General features: G+C 39.5%; 1 protein-coding gene across 4 annotated transcripts in view; it reads right to left on the reverse strand.

Annotated features, from left to right (window-relative positions):
• LOC137098370 (neurocan core protein-like) overlaps positions 1-22,383 on the reverse strand; it is a 37,242-nt gene that overhangs the window by 4,740 nt on the left and 10,119 nt on the right. For 3 of the 4 annotated variants that reach the window (XM_067474569.1, XM_067474568.1, XM_067474567.1), the window contains 14 exons: positions 21,399-21,478; positions 17,609-17,812; positions 17,040-17,222; positions 16,310-16,484; positions 15,776-15,903; positions 14,936-15,220; positions 13,797-13,931; positions 13,584-13,673; positions 13,339-13,496; positions 13,087-13,252; positions 8,785-10,461; positions 5,883-5,999; positions 1,922-2,035; positions 110-161 (listed from right to left, as the gene is read on the reverse strand). In XM_067474569.1, the coding sequence (XP_067330670.1) occupies positions 110-161; positions 1,922-2,035; positions 5,883-5,999; positions 8,785-10,461; positions 13,087-13,252; positions 13,339-13,496; positions 13,584-13,673; positions 13,797-13,931; positions 14,936-15,220; positions 15,776-15,903; positions 16,310-16,484; positions 17,040-17,222; positions 17,609-17,812; positions 21,399-21,474 (3,560 nt within the window). In that variant the 5' untranslated portion in view covers positions 21,475-21,478. Of the gene's footprint in view, positions 1-109; positions 162-277; positions 302-1,921; positions 2,036-5,882; positions 6,000-8,784; positions 10,462-13,086; positions 13,253-13,338; positions 13,497-13,583; positions 13,674-13,796; positions 13,932-14,935; positions 15,221-15,775; positions 15,904-16,309; positions 16,485-17,039; positions 17,223-17,608; positions 17,813-21,398; positions 21,479-22,383 lie in introns of those variants that run through there. The other variant, XM_067474570.1, reaches the window with a different exon arrangement.

The following is a 22,383-nucleotide window of genomic DNA, read 5'->3' on the forward strand; positions in this document are numbered from 1 at the left end:
ATGTCACAGATAACCCGAGGGTATAAAGGAGTAATGCAGATAGATGAGGCACCTGCGAAGGTAAACTCCATTTATTTTCACAGTACAGCCACTTTGTCATTATTCCTACCTGTAGCAGTGGCCGTGGAACTTCTTCCACCCATGCTCGCAACCTTCTATGTCTATAAAGATGAAACAAAAGGAGCTAAATTTATTCCCTGAAGGACATGTAAATGAGCACATACACATACAGTCTATGTATAAGAACAGAAAAGGGAGAAAGCAGCTTTCTTTTTACCTTTTTCCTAATGTTCTATCTTATCTGAAAAATATAATATAAAATTTATGTCTTTGGCATCTTGAGAAGCTAAATGCATGAACAGTAATTATACAGTCTCATTTTCAATTCACAGCACATGCGGCCCTCTCTCTGCACTATTAGTATTCATTAATAGCACCAAGCCTGTCGATTAATTTATAACTGCAAAGGTTAGATATTCATTAATCCTCATTACTAGTAGTGCACACATACACTCACGTGCACACACACACAAACATGAACACTCATAAGGAGGACATAACTGGAGCTGTTGGAGGTGGCTAAAACCAGTAGGGAGATGAATCAGTGTGTGGATATGTGGGTTTAAATGTGTAGTATGGAGGGTGATTATTGTCACATACAACATAATCGTGACTGTGTGTTTATTAGTCCCACTGTGCATACACCTGAGACTCAACTGCCTTCTTTTTGTTGTATTCTGGATTGCCAATCCTGCATTTGTGGGTTGACTGCTGACAAAACCTCTTTACCAAACACCTGATATTGATTTGCCTACTTGAGCACCTGCATCAAAGCATTTTACACTTTGCCACTGCACTGGAAGCTTAGCCTGGTTTATATTTAAGAATTACATCTACCTGCTTCTGTATTTTAGTGAGTGTCGCCAAGAAAGTGAATAATAAGAAAGTGAATTTCTTAAAAACCATTCTTTCTAAAAATCATCATAAAAAACATTTCCTCCTTTATATATAGTGTTTCTTTTCTGCTTGTTTCACATATTGTATTGTTTCTTTTATCTTCTTTTTGCCAAAACCTTCTGTTCTGTTCTTACTTTGTATATTGGTATTATCAATACAAGCTACCCTTTATATTAGTTGATCTCAAGTTGCACTTTGATGCAACTATTTTTATAGGATTTGATTTTGTTTTTATTATATACATCCACATGTGTCAGCATACATTGCTTTTGCCAGTTTTACAGTACTATGCTGATTAACAGGTGTCAGCAGTAAGGTGCAGGGAACTGTAGCAAAAAAAGAACTGAAGAAGAAGACTTTAAGCCAAGAGACACGGATCCAAACAAACCAAATTTCAAATATTCAGCCATTTTGCAAATGTTTTATGTGAAAGTTCATTGAATAGTGTAAAAAGGATTCACACACAGCTTTTGGGATGTAAACACTGAATGAAACGTTGTTGTAAGAAAACACAGGACAGCTTTAATCTCCATATATGTGGAGATGCTGATTAAAAAATGGGGAAACAGTTACTGATGCTTGTAAAAAGTGTGCATAATTATGTGCACACTGGAGATTCAGTCAGTGTGCTACACCCTGCAGCCTTGTGACACAGATACATTGTCTGATATCTGCAGTGAGATGCATCTTTGTGATAATGTGTTATGACATTCAGCTGTAATAGACAGTGTACACTGATCAGGATTATTTCCACCAGCACAGTTAGTGACAAACATTTTATTGCTGTTATCAGCCAGCTGGGAATCTTATTAAATTTACCACTGTGGATGTTTTCACAACAATGTCAGGAATTTGTTGGTGCTACACACTCGAAAAACAGAACACATAATAATTCCCCTCATGTAGCAGCTTGGAGTAATTTGTTCTTTATCCATGTGTACATGTGCAGTATTCTGCCTCACACCTTTCTCACACATGTCTCCTCCATAGCTGGGCAGGCAAAGGCAGAGGAATGAATCAATCTTGTCGATGCAAGTGCCTCCATTTTCACATGGCTCGGACTGGCAGTCGTCAACGTCTGTGAGGCATAAAAAAAAGCAGCGAGAACAGACAGGTTGCAGATCTCATTAGGGTTCAAATTAAAATCATGCTGAAGAGATGCTGTTCATGAAGAAAGAGAAAAACTGTGTGGGCGTTTGCTGCCACTCAAGTACTGAAACAACATGAGCTGGTCATTAGTCTTAGTAAATGGGTAGAACAGCAAGAGGTGATGCAGAAGTTGCGGGATCAAATCCCAGCCTACACACCAAGTGTGTCCCTGAGCGAGATAATAAGCGCTAACTCCCCAGGTGCTCCCCCATCGCTGCCTACTGTGCCCCCCAGGGCGAAGGTTAAATACAGAGGAAGAATATGATTGTAACATGTATTTACAATATCTATGTGAGGTCAATGACAATAAAGATCGTTGTTGTTCTTCTTCTTCTTCCGACACTGTCCATGTTGGTGAGCACAGTATCATTATTTAAACAGACTGCGAGGAGACGGCTGACACTTTAATCCGCTTTACATTTTTTATTTATCCTCATTCTCTCAGGATGATGAAGACACTTTAAAATCCTTCCAAGTAATATTACATCCTTCTTTATGTATTTACAGAGCTTAAGGTTTATGTGATGTATCTTTAATCTCCTCTTTTGTCTCTAATGCATTGTCTCCATTAGAAATAAGGTACTTGAGGAAAATCAGTCTGCACATGGCCTAGCATTTCCTTTAGAGCGGTTAAAGTGTGGACATAAACGCGGTGGCCCAGTCAGCAGAGAGGCTGATCCTGACCATAGAATTCCTGCCCAAGACCCCATCTTGGCAGACTTCCACCCTTATGAAGAGGCCTTAAGCAACAATAAAAACCTTACCAGCTCCAGAGCTGCTGCTCTGCAGTAAACTGTGCTCTTTAGCATCTCTATGGCAGAAGAAAGGAACACTTCACTACAGGGATCAATAAAGCATCACTTTATCATTGTAAATAGGGGGCATGTAATTTTCTTTCACCACTGTGGGGGATTTTAGAACCCATAATAACCGATATACCTCAGGACTGCAGAAATCCATGAAAACTCAGAGTGACAGTGCAAAAAGAAAGCTGCTTACAAGCTCCAATTGAATTCAAAGTGTTTCCTCATATCTGAACAGTTACTCAGTTCCAAGCAAAAACGTGAACACTGAAAAGAATCAGTGGCAATAAGGAACCAAATGTGTCAAATTGATCAAACTAGACTGAACTTTAGTCTCACACAAGACTTTCATATTGTAGAATACGCTGGAATACGAACACTGTTTTTAAAGTGTAATGCAGTAAGGTTGTTTTTGAATCTTTCTTTACTTCAATTTAATTTTTGCTGTGGCATCAAATGATTTAAAATACGATAATAACTTTAATCTGACAGCAATGACTGTTTATCTGTTTATACAGCACTTTCAAGGTAGATGAAGGAAAATTAGGAAAATTAGGCTTTTTCTTGAAGAAAGAAAGAGACTGAAAGCAGAGATTTATCTTCATGTGTTTTGTTAAGATTTCTTACTGTCCCAAAAGGCTCTATGGTGCGATCCATCAAACAATGTTGTTTGACTGTATGATCTAATAGCAATTTAGGAGCATAAGTAGTCTGACAGTTTTTCAAATGTCACTTTAAGTATTAAAAAAACTTCTTTGCCAACTCGGTTCATTGGTTTAGAACATTTAAAACCACAATGAAACTAACAAAGAAAAGAAAAGAGTACAAAGAAAATAAAGTTATTTTAGTGTGAAATTGTGCAAATAGTAATACCAATCACAGATTAGTACTTTTCATCATAATGGTACCAAACTCCGATGGTAATTTATTAGAGATTAAATTCATCATTCAAACTAATGCACTGATTTTAATAGTGACAAATGGTGGATTTGCTACAAAGTAAGGAAGAATTAATTTATATTTATTTCATATTTCATCAAGACTGGAAAACATATGTTCCCAGGAACATTTGGTGACTCGGACCTCAGACACTTTATAAACATAATATTAAACTTAAAATAACACCAAAACTTTAAAACGTATATTTATGATAAATATGAAATACCACCCAATTTCAGCCAGATTAATTAATGACCTTGAATCAACTGGAGATGTGCTGGTTCAGAGTTAAACATGCAGCTTAACACACAACACTAAACGTAGGGTGGGACTTTGTTCTTCAGTCTAAAAAGATTGACGCCCTCGCCCCTCTCGTCCATTATGCATATGGAAGCTGCTCCTCAGAGAGATAATACTGCAAATTCTGCAAATCCACAACAAAGCCTCCCAGCATACCCCTGCATCAGCTGCTGGCTGTCAGTTTGACTGTCTTTTTGTCCATCCCTGCTACTATCTGTGACACTGAGCAACAACAAAACTTCTCTCTGAGTAAGTATCAAGGTGTTCAAAGCACATATGAGTCTCAAAGGCAAAAACCTTTGAGTGAAAGTGTCACATCACTGCCACAAACGAAGTTGTGCATCTGTTCTGGCACATGGGGGACTACACCAAAATTAAAAAACTTTTACTTAAAGATATGGGACATAGGCATGGAGTCTTCACTTCAGTAAACAGTACATCATGACAAAAATGATGCAGCATTTATTGTAGCTAAAATAAAATGTACTTAAGTCAGAATAAATAATATGAAATAATGAAATATGGATGTGCATTTTTGATAATTGTAATGTGATCTACATTTTATCTATTTTAAAATGAGTATCAAGGTTTCCCTTACAGTGCCCAGATCAGTTTTGGGATATGTGGCTCACATACATAAAGAGATCTTTTTAGGCTTTGTATTCTTTTACATGTTTTGAGAACTGTTTCACTGACATGTATTAGAATGTAATACAGCTTTAAGCAACTCCTCCATTTACATTTTACATTGCAAAATGGATGAATTGTGTCCATCAACAGTAAACTTGAACATAGAGCTGCTTCAGTGTCTATTCTGTCTGGGTTTAGATGCAGTAAAAACCTGTTGTAAGTGGAGCTTCTTTGTTAACTTTAAATTCTGCTGTGGTTCATACGGCCAGCTGGATTGTTTACTGCAGATGTGTTTTTTAACCTTGAAGATAAATCATCTTGAGAAGTATACTTCAGACCTTCAGAGATTTATCCAGATACTTTTTGTTGAAGACTCATGCAGCTCACCATCAGCTGTTTTAATGCCATGGAAGTCTGTTTATCCTTCCTGCCATAAAGTGAGTTTAATCTAGGTAATATGTCCAACATCACCCATATTTGTTTTTATACCTCCATCATCTACCATCACAAACTCCTATCAATAGATTTCCATGAAGTTGAGAGTGCAGAAAGGCCCCCAAGTGAGAAACAATTGATTATTTTGGTTTTAATCAAAATCTGAGATTTCCTGCATTAAGCAATTCTTTTAGCCACAAGGAAACACAGAGAGAGACCTTGACTTGACTCCAAAACCTATTAGTATCTTTACTGGGGACAAGAAATCAATTCAGTTTAAAAATTCAAGAGACCATAATGATGTCTTTGAGTGTAACAACAAGTTAGAAAGTGGTTGAGCATTGGCAGAGATTTCTGGTCAGGGTGCCTCAGATCTATTTGTTCATGAAATCAGCACGTTCCCTGGATGATACTACTTTAGCCAGAAAAAAGATGGTGAAAAAAGTTACGAAGATTTCAACCTTGAAAAACCATTACAATCAGACTGCTCTGACATTCTAAACCTAACCTTTGACCTAATTCTCTATGCAACCTCTTCTCTCAATGTGAAAGACAGCTCAGCCTTTGACCTGCCTGACGTCAATATGTACAGACTGATGCAGAGCTGATTTTTATGCCAGTGTTTGTGTGGGATGTGAGATTGCGTGTGTGTGTGTGAGCATCACTCACCAATCTCACAGTTCTCTCCAGCATATCCTTGTGGGCAGTAGCAGCTGTAGCCTGTTCCCTGAGGAAGGCACTTTCCTCCATGCAGACATGGGTTTGTCACACAGGGCTCCACCTCAGCTAAAAGAGACAGATGGATGGTGGTGGAGGGGGAATTTGGGGATTCAAAAAAGGGAGTCCATTAGTGATACTGTAAAAAAGAATGTTTTTGTGTGTGAATGAGATTTACTCAACACTGTTCAAATTTTGGGCAAAAATGAAATCGTATGACTGAGGAGAAAAAACACACCAACCAAATTTTCCTTCACTGCAGCTCAGCCAAAATGCAGTGGTTACAACACACACATATCCATTTCACACTCTGTCTCCTTTCAAAGGGATCAGAAGCCACAGAGCTTCAACCTTGCCATCCACTCACAGCCACAGTTGTCATGGTTACCATATGGAAAGCAAGCCTTGGCTCAATCCACCGAGCTTAATGGGCAGCCTGAGAACTTCAGACATTAGCTATCCTCAAAATAAATGAGCAGACCTCCCGCTGAGCGCCTCGGCCCCACCATTCACCCCCTAAATGTGTGCATGTGTGGTCTCCTTCCACTATTTCAAATTTCCATATCAATTAACACACTACCACATGTTTCTCTCCTGAGCTGCTCATTATAGCAACTTAAGGTCTTTGAAAACCACCACTCGTTCGTCCCGGCTGCAAAACCTGGACTGTGGAAGTCTTTGTTCTGCCAGCTCTCTCTGACACTGAGGACTTCCAAGGAGGGGGTGGTGTGTGAGGTTAACAGTGTGTGTGTGTGTGTGTGTGTGTGTGTGTGTGTGTGTGTGTGTGTGTGTGTGTGTGTGTGCGTGTGTGCGTGTGTGCGTGTGTGTGCGTGTATGTCTTTGTGCGTGTTTGTGTTTATATGGTACAATGACGGAAAATCAATATCTTGGCTATGATCAGCCCTGAGGCTGATCCTGCCAAAAAATTTACCAGATATCTCAAGCTCTCATCCTCCAAATTATCATCACACTGACTGCTGTTCCAGACAAAGTAAATATTCAGGGAAAAAATATAACAATTGAATAGCTTCAGCTCTATAGATTTATGAGTAGTTTTGGGAGCTAATCCTTTCTGCTTGTGATTTGAATTTTGCTGAAGTCAGGTGCTAAAACCAGCCATGCATTTCATTTAATGCACAACAGTCCAGCCCAGAACACACTTTCACCCTTCAGTCAAGGTCATGGCACTGCAGCAGGCCTTGACAAATATGCACTGTTATGACAAGCAGATTTACTGCAATGTGTATGTGTGAGGCTGTCTGTATGAGTGAAAAGTAAACCTTGTGTGATTAGATGTTCATTAATGCAAATGGTGCAGAAAAATCCATAGTTGGTAGAGGAGCTGACAGAGTGGACTGTCCCTCTCTCTGCATGGGGGCTGACACAGGCACAAACAACTACAATGGGATGGCAACATCCAATAAGTTTACAGACACAGGGCAGGGGATTATAGTCTGCAGCAGGAATCCTGGGATAGTTAAAAGTATGAATTTACACATCACTCATAAGCTTGGCTCCAATTAGTCTCACAAGTCAGTAGTGTCATTTCTGTTGAAGGTAGGAAACAAAGGCAGTGACTGTTACCTAAATCCTACACAAAAATTAAATTTAAATCTGTTTAAAATATTAGACAATGCAACTACTTGGTGGCACAAGTGCACAAGTGTGATCAGCATCTGTTTTTTTAAGTCTTTGCTGCTGAAGTTCCTTAAAACCAACATGATGCACCTTTTTATCTCTTCCCATTCATCGACTGAACAGACTGATGAACTCACCACCATGAAACCTAATCACCAGGGACTGAACTGGAGCTGACACTGTGTACGCGAGAGAGAAAGATACACACTGAAAGCCTTTATCCTGGTTCAATCTGCAGCAAGTGCATCCATCCACCTCCTGTTTGGGTAGCCGAGACATTAGTGTGTATTTGTGTATTTGTGGCCTTCTACTTGCATGACTCCAAGATCTTTTAGTCAATCAATCAACGTTCAATCTGTACACCAGCAGCCCAGATGGTTGCCCTTGGCTTCTAGTAGACACAGTTTACAGCTGGTATAGCTGTTTTTCATCCACAGATCCCTTCCTCCCTGAGCATGCAGCTCAGCAATGTCTTCCACAGTCATGAACCACATTCAAAGGGAGCACAATAAATCAACATAGAAATATGTTATAGCATAATGTCCACAGAGTATACAATGTTTCCTGTATGTGCTCCCATTAGCAGTAAACCAGGTGGCTTGCCAGGAGTTTCACTAAGGTATACGGTTAAACTTCATTGACAGATTGTATATGTTGGCCTGGATGTTACTCTGCCTCTAGTGGGAATAAAGTATGTGGCTGGGGAAAAACACACTGAAGCTTATGAATAAAAAAGCCAATGCCTGGCCTGGTCAGGGGAAAGGAAATTAATAAAGGCATGATAACAATGTACTGATACACATACTGCTTTTAAGAAGTAGTGACCCTGGTAAAACATGAATAGTGTTTTAAGAGTTTGTTTTGAGATACAATGTAATACCTGGTGAGCTGAAAAGGCTCGCTTACTCTATATGTGACTCACTTACAAGCCAGTCTTGCACTTTTCCCCTGCTTTCAGTCTTTGTGATAATCTAAGTTAACCGGCATTGATCTTCCCATCTAACTAAAAAAGCAAACTGAAACTATTTTAAATATCAGCAGTTAGCTCAGTACTGGTGACAGGTGCTGTAAGAATGGGATTAAACAGCATTGACACACCCAGGAGGCCATTTATGAACCCCGGTATATTCTCAACTTGACTGATGCTAACAAGTCAGCAGAAATGTTGGATCACAGATTTTAACATTTCAAAACAGACATAACATCAGAAACTTACCTGTTGGGCCCAGTGTCACAGTGCTGATGTTTGATCCTCTGCTACTCTCCTCCTCCATGTTGCCAGGTAACATGGCCCCTGAACCTACAGCATGAGACCAAGTGGGCTCCTCCTCATCTGGGGGCCCTGACACTAATGAAGGGTAATCTACAGAGCTATTGAAAACTGCTTTCTCCACGGGGACCCAGGGAAGTGAAGTAAAGAGGCTAGTGGTGCTGTCCTCATTATCTGAGTGCGGAGATGGAGCTGGTTCCCCTGATCCAATCATTTGAGTCTGTGATGGGGGATGTGTAGGGGGTGATGATGGTGAAAAAGGTGGAGGAGATGTGAAGGAGGAAGAGGGTAGAGATGGGAATGGGAAAGGTGTTTGGGATTCAAATAGGTTTTGAGATGGGGATGACTCTGAAAAGGATATGATCGCTGAGATGGACAGGAATGCTGACGTTGATGGTGATGGTGATGGAGACATGGATGGTGTTTCATGTAGATCTGCTGAGAGAGACTGTGATGGTGACGGTGATATGGATGGTGTTTCATAAAGGTCCGGTGAGATAGATGGTGATGGTGAAATTGACGGTGATGGTGACAGTGAGGGCGAAGACGGCAGTGATGGTGATGGTGATGAAGACAATGATGGTGACGATGATGGCGATGGTGATGGAGGCAATGATGGTGAAGAAGATTGTGATTGTGAGGGAGACAGTGATGGTGACGACGATGGTTTTGTTGAAGAAGATGGTGATGGTGATAGAGACAGTAATGGTGACGACGATGGTGATGGTGAAGATGATGGTGATGGTGATGGTGATGGAGAGAGTGATGCTGACGACGATGGTGATGGTGAAGATGATGGTGATGGTGATAGTGATGGAGACAGTGATGCTGACGACGATGGTGATGGTGAAGATGATGGTGATGGTGATGGTGATGGAGACAGTGATGCTGATGACGATGGTGACGGTGATGGTGACGATGAGGGTGACAGTGATGGTAAAGATGATGGTGAGGGTGATAAAAATTGAATTTCATGAAGTTCGGGTGAGACAGATTTTGATCCGTTTTCTGCTGTTAAAGTAGACAAAGATAGGGATGTATGACCGTCAGCACTCTCCGACCTAGTTGTGGTCATCTCTGTGGGCTCCACAGGGCTGTCAGTGGTGGTAGTGGTAGTAGCTGTGGTGGTGGTGGTCTGTGCTTTTCTATGACCCCTCTCTCTAGATCTTTCCCTGGACCTCTCTCTGGGTTTACTTGTTCCAACTGGTCGCCGTGAGACTTGTAGCTCCCCTTTCGCTTCTGCACCAATGATTTCTCCACTCCCTTCATCTTCTCCTTTGTCTTTTTCCCCTCTGTTCCTGTCCTCCCCTCTGTTCTTCTTACCCCTTCCTCTCCCTCCTCTACCACTGGCTCTTAAGGTCACTGTCTCCTCCCTCTTGTCAACCAGCTGGACTGTGGTGTCCGCTTCAACATGGACCCAGGTCTCCCCGCTAGATGAGGTGATTTCAGCTGCAGAGCTGAAGGCGGTGGATGTGTGTGTTTCTGAATTCTCTGAACTCTTAGCGCTCTCTGTAGTCACAGGAATGTTGGAGGCAGCCAAGGTAGATGCATGATGAGTGGGTGAGCCTTCACTGGCTGGTGTGGAGTTCTCACCCAAAGGGCTGCTAAACCATGAAATCAAACCTGCAAAGGGCACAAAACACATAAAAAGAAAAGAACAAGAGAAATCAGGAGTGCACTTATTGCAGACATAGAAAAAAGTCCAAAAGACAAAGCCAAAAGTGACGAATAAAGTAAAAATTATCTCATGGATTCTCTCTGCTTTGCTGAGGGAGACAAAACAAACACTTAAGCTGTCTGAGCTATCCATCAGCTCTTTACTGGCACCATCTACACTTCAATATTATCAACACAAGCTGGCAAAGCTCTGTGGACACTGTGAGGAAAAACAGTGTTAATATGCCTCTACAGTATGATAAATATTATTGTCACTGGGATAAGTAAAACTGTATATGAGGGGTTGATATACTAATAAAAAACTATGTTATTACATTGACAAAGACTTTTAGACAGGTGAGCCACATGAAAGTGTTTGCTAATTAGAGGGTGACATTCGATTAAAAGGTCTTTCAACACGGAATATAAATGTGAGCTTTCCAAATAATCTTATGCTGTGTTTGTGTCTTGTCTGAGTTACAATAATTACCAGTTGGTGCTTTGCAAATGCCATTTCAGTCAATATCCAAGTCATAATTGCAACTAATAAACCAGGATTTCTTTTGGAATTCAGTGCCTGAGTAGGCAAATAAATATGCATGCCTTGTTTTAATCAAAGCAATTACACCCAAAATGAATGAATACACTGTTTAATTGTCAAGGATGTGACCTACTCTTCAATCGTACAACTTCTTTTCTAAGCTTTTAATCTGCAAATATCCCTGCCATCCCTGTTCCTGACGAAACATTGCTGTAGTCCGAAAGCTGTAAAATTAGCTGAGAGAGCTGCAATTTGAAGTTAAAACAATTAAATAAATAAACATAAAACATGTGTTAAGGCCTTAAACCTCTTTAGCCACACAGATAAACACGCACACACACGAACACACAAAGGAACCGGTCCTATAAACTGCCTCATATTAAATCAACAATGGTGTAACACAGTTTCAACACTCATTAAACAGAGAGGCCTGTCACTTAAAAAACACTTTTACCTACTCTCAGCACCTCGAGGCATGTTTAAACCTACTAGGTGTAGAGGAATGGTAAGAAAGAGGTTCAATAAGTTGGTCTTAACTGTTTATTCGCATGTGGCCATGTTTGAAGAAAGCTTGCATTTCCCTGATGTTGTACCTCATGGGCATACAGCTCAAGATAGGCATTTGGAGACATTATTTCTCTGCACGATAACAGCGTCTAACTAAATATGTCCAGTCATCTCACAGAACAGCCAAAGGCACAAGAACAAGCACCCTTTTTTCGTTGCTGGTTCTATGTGCTGTGTATGTTTTTGTCACAAGCTTTAATTGGTTTATTTGTACATCAAAACATCCTGCCTATTAATCCAGTCATCCATCCATCCATTATTTTGACCATTTATCATGTTTAGGGTCTCGGGGGAGATTGAACCTATCCTAGCTCTCACTGGGCAAGAGGCCCAGGGTCAACACAGGGCCATGACAGAAAGACAACAATTCACGCCTACAGGCAATTTAGAGTCACAAATAACATGCATGTCTGTACTATGGGAGGAAACTGAAGGAAACCCAAGCAAGCACAGGATGAACATGCAAACTCCACACAGAAAGGCAGCAGCAGGGATTCAAACCACTGACCTTCTAGCTGTGAGCCTCCTACCCAAATATGTAATATAAAGATTCTTGAATACCAATCATATATAAGTTGTGTCTACACAATGGAACATGATCTTGTACATTTTATAAAATCAATTAATGGAATGGTAAGAATCTGACACCTGTTAGGAGCAAAAATGAGACATTAAAAAGTATTTTTGGACCATTTTGGTAAACACTGCCATAAACTAATTGAAAATAGAAAGTACTAAAACTAGACTAAAAAAAGTAGACTAAATTGCTACACCCTTTTTTAAAATAATATAATAAACATTATATTCTTAATAATATATAATATTAATAATGACCTTTCTTATAAACAAACAGGAATAATATATTATTTAGCTATTTAGAAGGCAGCATACACAGAAAGGTCAGTGTAATTGCAGTTTAATTTCAAATTCAATTTTTTGTCAGCTCCAAGGGAACAAAATGCATCAGTTCCACTACTTTCTCCCTTTTATATCTTTGTGCGCCTCTAATGAACCACGTTCCAGGGACTTGTTTGTACTGTAATAAATGTACTGTCCTGTTGTGTTGCCCAAGTCACGTTTCCCCAACTTCACAGACTGAACCTTTCTGATGCTTCAAGTTAAATGCTGTTGCTATGCTGTCTCTATGTTGTTCTATTAGAATGTACCATAGTATGCTGTTGCCCATAAAGTTGGAATAATGTTGTTTTCAGACACATTCCTCTCTTTTGCAACGGTTCATTTTGGTTTAATATTCAATGTGATTTGTTTGGAAGAGATTGATCAATTAAGTTCTGAGTAGATATACACTTTATTTATCCAGAAAAAATCCCCTTGTCACAATGATTTCATGAACAGAGTTAAAAATATTTTATTTCAACTTTATGGGCAACAGTGTATAATAACACTAGATGTACTGATTCAGTAACCCATAGAGCTCAACAGTCTTTCTATTTACTCATCGAAAGGAATAATAATCCAATCACCTGGTGATGATGCTGTTCTTGATGGACTGGATTCTTCATCAAGCTTTGTTGTAGCTGTCTCCTCCTCTGCTGCCTCTCCACTTGGTACTTGGGTTCCCTCCTCATCTCCAGTCCCCACCAGGTAGTTCCAAGGCTTCCAAATTGATTTTACAATTTTTGAGATCACCTGAGATAAAACGTGGAAGGACAGACATTTAGTTGATTGAGCAATGGAGTATTTTTCAAACCTAATAATCTTAAAACCAGAGCAACCTTCTTCTGCACAGGAGTAGGGTGAACTGGGGGTCGGAGAAACTCCTCTGAGTCAGGCCCAGGCTCCTGTGGCTCTCCCCAGTCTAAGGAGTTCTGTCCTGGAATTAGCTGAAGGGTCAAATAGGACCCTGAGGACACTGAAGACCAGGGGTCTGCAACTGAGGAGGTAAATGGGTTAATGACAATCTGTGGTATCTTTGGTAAACACAAACAGTTTTTCTTACACCCATCAATATTAGTCTCACAAGAATCAGTGCTGTGAAGTGCATCCTCCTCTTCTAAGTCAACTAATCCTGTCCAGTTGGAAGGCGAACCATCATTGGCATCTATGGACCCTGCAGGGATGTACATGCAAAGAAGATTATACTTATTCTCATATACTGTATATATATTTTTTACTGTGTCTATATATTTGTCAGATTAATCAGCTCCATGCGGTTACGTGCAGTATCTGCTACCTATCGTAATGGCAGTTGGCTGTGTAGTCAAGTCTGTCCCTGCAGAGTCAGCATCGCCTAGGCCTGTGAGGTAGCTCCAGGGCTTCCACAGGGAGGTGTAGATCTGAGAGATGGAGCCAGGATTCTTCACTTTACCTAGGAAACAATTTGAGGAGATTTGTTGTTCACATGGCAGTCATTGGAAGATTTTTTTCTAATTTGTTTCAAAGCTTTAGTGTGTTTTAATTTTACAGAAATTGTCCAATATCAATCAACACAAAACCCTGAACCAAGCTACTTCAACGATCCCGTCTCTCTTTCTTTCTATCCCACTACTTCCGTCAATCCAGCAGTATCCTTCAGATACATGAAGGTGGGATAGACACAGTGGATCAGAAATCAGTTGCCATAGCTACAACAGTGGCAATGACATTTATTTTCATTGTTACTACATTCATAGCACGGAAGGCTTCCACAGGAATCTCAAGGCCTCTGTTATGACAAAACAGTGTATTCATCTCTTTTTGAGGCCATTTTACACACCGCAATTAATGGTACATGTTAGAGTTTGTTCAAAGTAATTTAGTAATTGTTTCCAACATTAAATGTAATGTTTGCCTGTGTGTGTAATGTAATTTTTTATGTAATGTATGTTTGTGATGTGTCTGATGATGTCATTAGTGACACCATATAGCTTTGATAGTTTGCCTTTGATGGTTGTCTGTGTAGTTTACCTTTAAGTTTGTTGACCAATAGTCAAGGAAACAATGCAATGCTATATTATCATTATGTGATGAATTGCATTTCATATTGTTTTATTCTTATAAGGAGTTGTTTTTCTGCTTTGATCTCTGTTTCCAATAAATAGTGCGAACAAGGAAGAGCCAGGTGGAGTTGGCTGAGTTCGGGTGAAGTGTTAAGTCACTAAGACCCCGCGGGCTCCCCTTGATCAAGTAAAACTGCAAAGTCGACTCTTGCATGTTATTTCACTGCTGGTGAACTGTGTCTCCAGGTGTAATCAGTGCTGTTGTGGTTGTTTGAAAAATTATTGCAGTTATACAATGTGTTTCCTTACTGCCTTTATTAAATTATTAATGATTGATTTTTGTGGTTTTAAGAGACTTTTACATAAACAAAACAGTGAATGCAACAAATGTAACCTCTGTAGCAGTAAGCATCATATAGCGCTGTGGTGTTGTCAGTAGTGCTGTTGGGTGTGATGGTGCGGACTCCCGGCTGGCTTCCTCCACAGTCAGGGCGAGGCCATGTTACTGGGTAGCGGACGCTGCCATCCGACAGCCAACCAGGGGCACAGCTGTCTAGGCCAGCTCTCCAAGCTAGATAAAGCTGCCCCACAGTAGCCAGCTGCCCCCCGAGAGACACACAACGGTCAGATGCTGAAGACAGTGACAACCTGCCAGGGACTGAGGAGTGAAACACTTCACCTGGAAGAGAGAGTGATGACACAGCTTGTCAAGAAGCACATGTTGTCTGCCAGATTTCTACAAAGTCAACATCTGGATATGAAGGCACACTTACACTACAGTCATATTACATAATGGTGCTTGTTGTTGCTTTTTTACCCTGGTAACAAATACAAAGTGTAATTTAAAGAATAGTCATAAATAATTTCCTAAATTAGCTTGGATCAGGGATTTCTTGCTATTCTCACTCAAAAAGGGAGTAAACTGCTTCTGGGGGACTATTTTTAGCCACGATGATTGCAGTAGCAAGCTTTTTCAACAACAGTAGGATTGTTTGGAGTATTGGGTCAAAATAAACCACAGTGCCCATGTTCACTTTAATCAATAAACATGTCATAGAGGCGACTCAGTGATGTGGTTTTTATATTATAAACAGCAAATGGAGTAAGAAAATTAAAATATGACAACGTCGTAAGATTTTCTATTTAGTACTGTGTTTTAATGTTTTGTGTGTGTGTGTGTGTGTGGGGGGGGGGGGGGGGGGGGTTGTGTCAGTCTGTGTGTGTGTGTGTGTACCATCTAGTTCTTTTGCAAAACAGTACACGTCAAACAGCTCTTTTGGGTCCCTCTTCCCATAATTCCTCACTCCAGCGGAGTACTCCTTGTGTCCATAGCAACCAAGCTCTGGCAGCTGGACAGAATATCTGTGAAAACAACCGTGTGGGAATCATAAATGAGATCAAACATCATTTTACCAATTAAAGGAAATAAGTACCATAAATGTCCTGAGGACATTTCAATGTATGAACATTATCTCAGTTCACATAATAAAATGTTTTTATTTAATATTTATATATCAGGCAAAACAAATTCTTATCTACTACAATCTATTTAAAAGGGCCAGGGATTAAAATAAAGGAAATAATAAAAAATAATATACTGTTTAATAGACAAATAACAGCAAAAAACAAAAACAATCTGATCATTAAAACTTGTCTCTGGATGAATCAATTATACAAATAACTATGAGTTAGGAGCCCAAAGTCTCAAAACCAGGCCGGAATACCAGTAGCTATTGAGTAGCAATATAGGGGTTATTGAATGTCTCACCGGACGGTCTGATCATCCAACCAGCCGGCTGCACAGCTGGTGAAGCCGTCATAGTACGCTGCCCACAGCTGGGCTGGGGTGGCAATCTGAGCGGAGTTTTCCTGGCAGGCCCGCTGTGCCTCGGCAAATGATAGGATGTAACGAGCGCTGGGAGCCCGGTAGTGGAACACCACACCTACACGAGTACAAACAGGTGTCGATATAAATGTTTTCAGTTTATTTTATTATTTGAGAAATGTACTGCATAGACTGAGCCAAGTCACTAGGATAGAAAAGTTAAAATGTTATTTTAGCCATAAAACAATGAATCACTGTGTGACTTTTTCAGAAATTTTACAGATGAGCAAACATAAAATACTCCAAAGACACTCATTAAGAATTATACGATTATGCAAGTGAAAAACTAGAAAATCATCAAAATCACAGTAAGCTACATTAATTAAGTCATCATGATTTACGGTATAGTGACTCAATGTTTAATTTAAAAACAAAGAGAGGAGAGGCCATCGGACTCCAGTTTTAAACCCACTATTATCTATCTGACATTAGCACAACAAGCCAGCAGTGCAATAAAACACATAAATCAACTTGAAGAAGAATCTGAAGTCTTTTGTGTCAACACTGCTCAGTCTGGCAGCAGCATTTCTGCACAGTTCAATTGTCTCCTTTAGAGAGCTGTGGCACTAAACTTTTCTCACAATGAATCTCCGTCAGTGGCTGCTGCACTTACCGGAGACCACCAGTGGCACAGTGTCTCTCTCATAGTCGTTGCCCATGACAACCTGACAGTGGTAAGTGCCTGAGTCGTTGGTGCGGAGACTGGAGATCTCCATGGTAGCGTTCAGAGGATTGGCAGTGTATCCTGGCAGTGTGATGCGGCCAATGAAAGCCTTATTCACCTTGATTACGTCACCTTTGGCACAAAAAAGAGTTTTTATCATTACAAATTTGTGACATACAAAACAAACTTTCAGACAAACTAAACAGAGAGATGTAGATAATCCATTACTGAGGGTACTTATTACTAGTACTGTAAGAAAGTTGAAATTTCATTTTATTCCACATACTGCTATTGTCTTTGTCACTGTCATGTTTTTCTGATCAGGCCTTCAGATTTATACTTAACATACTCCAAGAAGTCAAGACAGGCAGTAATTATCTCCAAATGACCATTTTCAAATATACAGTCACCTGAGTAATTATTAATGTGAAAATATTTATTGCACATTCCAAATGTTAGAAATGTTGGTCTCAATGCTTAAGCAGTTTTATTATTATTTATTAAGTTTTTTGTTTCACCTTCAGCTGAAAGCACAGTCTGCTCCAGCGGAGCACCCTGTCCACCTGTTGGTTGCCTGATCCGAGTCCAGAGGAGGTGAGGAGGCTGGCTGAAGGAGCTGGTGTGGAGCGTGAAGACACAGGGAAGGACAGCTTTGCCTGCCAGCGCTTGATGTACTGTAGGATGGGTGATCCTACGCATGTTCACGATGGAGGAGGATGCACCTAGAGACGAACAACAAGGGAACAAAACATAACTGGATTATGTTAAATACTCAGCAGCCAATCTGATATTATGCACTAAACAGTCAATGAGATGTAGGCAAAAGAAAATGTAGGCTGCTGTACTGTAGGTGTCTGCTAACAAGACCTCTGGGATTGAAATTTCACATTTTGTGTTCCCACTCAAGAGTGAAGAAGTTTGTTTTCAATTAGGATCACATACACTTGAGCTGAATAACACACCAGTGACCATAGGGGCTCACAAGTTAATTATGTACATTTCTATAAAATCTACTTACCTCTCTTCGGTCTTTCCACTGTTCACATTGATGACTTCAACTGTCACACTAATTTATTCATAGTTACATGAGAAATGTGGTTGGTACCTTCATAAACAGCTAGTAAAAGGAGGGCAAGGTCATTTATTTATTTGTAAACTACCTTTGAAATCAATTATCAAAAATAAATGAAGTCATTCTTATAAATAACCCATAACTAGTTAAGTAACATGACATATGATGTGCTACAGTGCCTATCAACATTCTAAGAAAGGCAGAAGGCAACATTCTGAAGTTTTAATCAGGTTTGATCCTTTCCATTTCCGTTTTCACTATTAGTCAAATACGCTAATTAGAAAAACTAATATGGGCTTTAATGACAGAATCCTTTAAAAGAAATCCAAGCCTTATTTGAGACATTACACATGGTGAAATGTAATTCCCCAAAAGATATTTCCATCTGCATTTAGATTGGACAGCTTTCACCAGCTAAACCCCCTGAGAGCATCTCTCTGTGCTGAAAAACGCCCCCACTGCCTTCCCCTTAAATCAGATGTAATCACTGAATCCCAAATACCACAGGAAAAAGCGCTGGAACCACAAGACCGACAGCAGAAAGTAAAGACAGAGATTGGGTGGAAGGGTAAAAGAAAACCTGAATCTGCAAGTTGTGCTGTGCAAATTCAATTTGATACTTGTGCCTAACATTGTTTATACGTAGTGATTTTGTATTAAAATATTATTGTCCATAAATATCCTGACAAAGCTGATGAAAGCAACACAAAACAAAACAAGAGCATTGTTTCCTCACGTGAATTATTTACTATTGTTCCACCTGTTACTGTATGTTAGTTACACTTAAGGTAATCGGGAAATCAAAAATGTATTGCCAGAGAACACTGGGAACAACGTATAACAATTCAGTACACACACAAAGATAAGAGAATAACAATGCACCTCATTCACCCAAACAAACATCAGTCCAGTCAATCATCAGTATTGTTTTACAGTTTTACAGGCCTTCAAATCTGATAAGGAAAAAAACCTTAAGTGAAAAAGATGTGGAAGAAGCTGAAGAAAAAGTAACAGAGGAGGGCTCGGTCTTCCAGGGGAGGCAGATGTGAAACAGATTTTCATTGCACAGAGCAGAGCAGTCATGACCACTATATGAAGACCATAGTCAAGGAGGACAATGAGTGACCTCCAGGTGCTGCCAACAAAGACTTTTCAGATCACACAATGTGTCTCACAATGTGTTTAAAGCCTCTCAGAGGAATGAGTGTCTCTAAATGTCTGTTGCAGCTCATTCTAATAGTAAAATGAGATATGATAGTTGTCAGCAGTAATGATAAAATGCCAGAGTGGTAAACAGCGTTGAGTGGTAGAGTAGTGGCAGTAGCATAAACACTCAGGATATACAGTATGTATACTCCAGTGTCAACAGTCTAAGAGTTTAATAATGAGAAACAAGCCCTGGTATTCCAATTTGAGGAAGATGAGTTCAACATGGATTTTATAGGACAGTGTACTGTGCAACCATATTTACAAGTATTTATAGTATAGTTGGGTGAATCCCCTTATTCTGAAATGTCCAAAATGCATGTTTTAGCATTTTGGACATTTTTTTCATCAACATAATACATTATGCACATTCATATTGTACAATTGTTATTTCAGTATAAATGTATGAATTAAAATCAATTAAAGTACATATTTAATTTATCAAGAGGGATGTAAACTGGGCAGTATGATGGTGGATTGGTTAGCACAATATATAAAGGTCCACATTTCTAATCCATTGGCCGGCCGTGGCCTTTCTGTGTGGAGTTTGGATGTTCTCCCTATGCTTGCAGTGGTTTCCTTTGGGAACTCCGGTGTTCTCCAACAGTCAAAAGACGTTTGACGTTAGGTTAATTTGTGACTCTAACCTGTCCAGGGTCCTAAGGCACATTTTAAAACACAAATATGAAGCTGCTCTGATGAGACTAGATACTGTCCACATCCACTGTCTTAAGGCTGATAATCCTACAGTCTCACTATAGAAGCTCTTCCAACTAAAAGGAATGCGGCTTTCTTGTATTTAACGTTAAATTATTTAACAAACAAATCAGGTCATCCTTATCTACTTCTAAATTCACAAAATATCATCTGCTAACATATCGACTACTTTCCTGTATCACCAGACCTCAACCACCTGAACAATAGAAGAGCTGCCAGGGTCTAAATATTTAAATTGTACACGAAAAGCCTTTAAATTTCACAGTTTGTTCTTTTTAACAGCCTGAACATCTTGTGAACGTCGAGACATTACACTCATTTTATGGATATGCAGTATTTACAGTCTACCTGGAACACCATTTACCAGCTGTCCATCATCACAACTCATAGAGTAAACTCTATTATCCACATGTCTCTGTTTGTTTTGTTGTGGTGCTTTGTTGAGTCCTTGGGGGAAATTTTGTGGTGATAAATAAAAATGTGGTCTTGTCCTTGTCCTTAGGGGGTGATGCTTATTTTTCAATTTTAGTCATGTAGAGATCCTTTTGTTTGCATTTATTGGATTGAATTGTGCAATAAAAATTGATTACAAAAACATGGAGTAATAGCGTTTAGCTTTTAGAGATTAATCACCAAGAAGAAAGGTAATGTTTTAATTTTGGAAATGAGTGATGCAGTTTCTCTTGTTAATGACAATTTGGGCTGACCAGCTCCCATTATGCATACCAATTGCAAGAAAAGTAATTAAGGAGAGGAACTTATATTTGCCACAGGCACTCGGCAGGCTACACGTGGGACCTCAAACTTGCAATACGATCCACCAGAGACCAGTGGCTCCGAGATGTTCTGTCTTTTTGTTCCATAATTGTGAATTTTATGCATAGTTGTAATGGAACAGATGGCCGACTAAACTTGCATAAATGGGTCTGGAGGTGTTCCAGCTCCCACAGAGCATGTGTGCAAACATCCTCTGCATGTCAGTTTTCACTTACAACATTCAAATTAGTGCAGACCTGTCCTTTGTATTTATGTCTACAGAAGAAATTATGTGGGAAGTGTTTTTTCCTGTAATCTGCTGCAGCTGTCCCCACCCCCATTTCTTCCTCCCATCTTTCTTTTCATCTGTTTTCTTCCCCTTCCTTTTATCCTATCATTCCCTCTCCTTCTTTCACTGAATACACTTGTGTGCTGACATAGTCTGGAACCATTGACACTGTTTCTTTATGTATAAAATTGCTGATTAGTTTCTGCCGCACCTGGAGATGAAGTGGTTGAAGGAAACAAAGAGTGGAGGCAAGAGCCTCAGAACTCACCCAAGCCTAAATAAAGCGGAAGCATCAGAGCAAAGAGGACCTGCTGCCGAGCTGCACACAGAGCGAGCACCATCATGGACCTGCAGAGAAAAGGAGGAGCAGTGAGGACAAATTGAGAACAAAGAATGAATTAGTACTAAAAGAAAAAAGCCAATCAAGGTGAAGTTTTGAATGGGGTATAGTTGAACAAGCAAAGATGTTTTTGAATGTTATAATATAACACACAATTTGAGCGTTTGCTTCTGCTGGTTTATATGTGTGTAGAAATGGGTGAATCAAATGAAAATTGTAAAGAGCTTCAGAAAAAAAGCACTGAATACACGCAGGCCATTTTTCTGTCAGGCGAAACAGTTTAGTGATTTTCATGCTCCTGTGCTTGCTCCTCTGTGCGTCTGATAAAAACTCCACAGCTGCTCAGTTGGCAAAATCATTACAGGCAGATTACATCAACTCAAATCCATGGATGCAAATAAAAACACATTTCTTTTATGTTTTTTAACTGATGTTAATGAAATGTATTGTTACTGTTAATACTCTTTCACAGACACAAGCAATTTTTACTAGTTGAGGTAACCACCACCCGTGTTTGGGGATAATCTGTTACTTCATGTATGTATTACATAGTAAATATTAAGTTAAATATTAACGCAGTAATATAATGCATTACTTCATCACTATTATTTTTATTATTATTATTAACTTCATGCAGTAGTCTTTAGAAACAATATTGTCATGTATTTTTAACATTAATGAACAGTAATATCTGATGTAGTTTCGACCAGTAACTTTCTCACCACTGATTACAATCAGTGTTAAACCAGCAACAATAATTCTTACTGACAATAATGCTGAAATTTCCATGTTCTTAAATTGCTCAGACATTCCTTTGTTTCTCTCTTATTTGTTGTTTTCATAAAGCAATACAAAAGTTGTATAAGTTGGATACAAAAAAAATTTATCCAGCTCACCACTGGCCACACCTTTG

The sequence above is a fragment of the Channa argus genome, chromosome 14, assembly GCF_033026475.1.
Source record: "Channa argus isolate prfri chromosome 14, Channa argus male v1.0, whole genome shotgun sequence".
In the NCBI taxonomy this organism is placed as follows: Eukaryota; Metazoa; Chordata; class Actinopteri; order Anabantiformes; family Channidae; genus Channa; species Channa argus.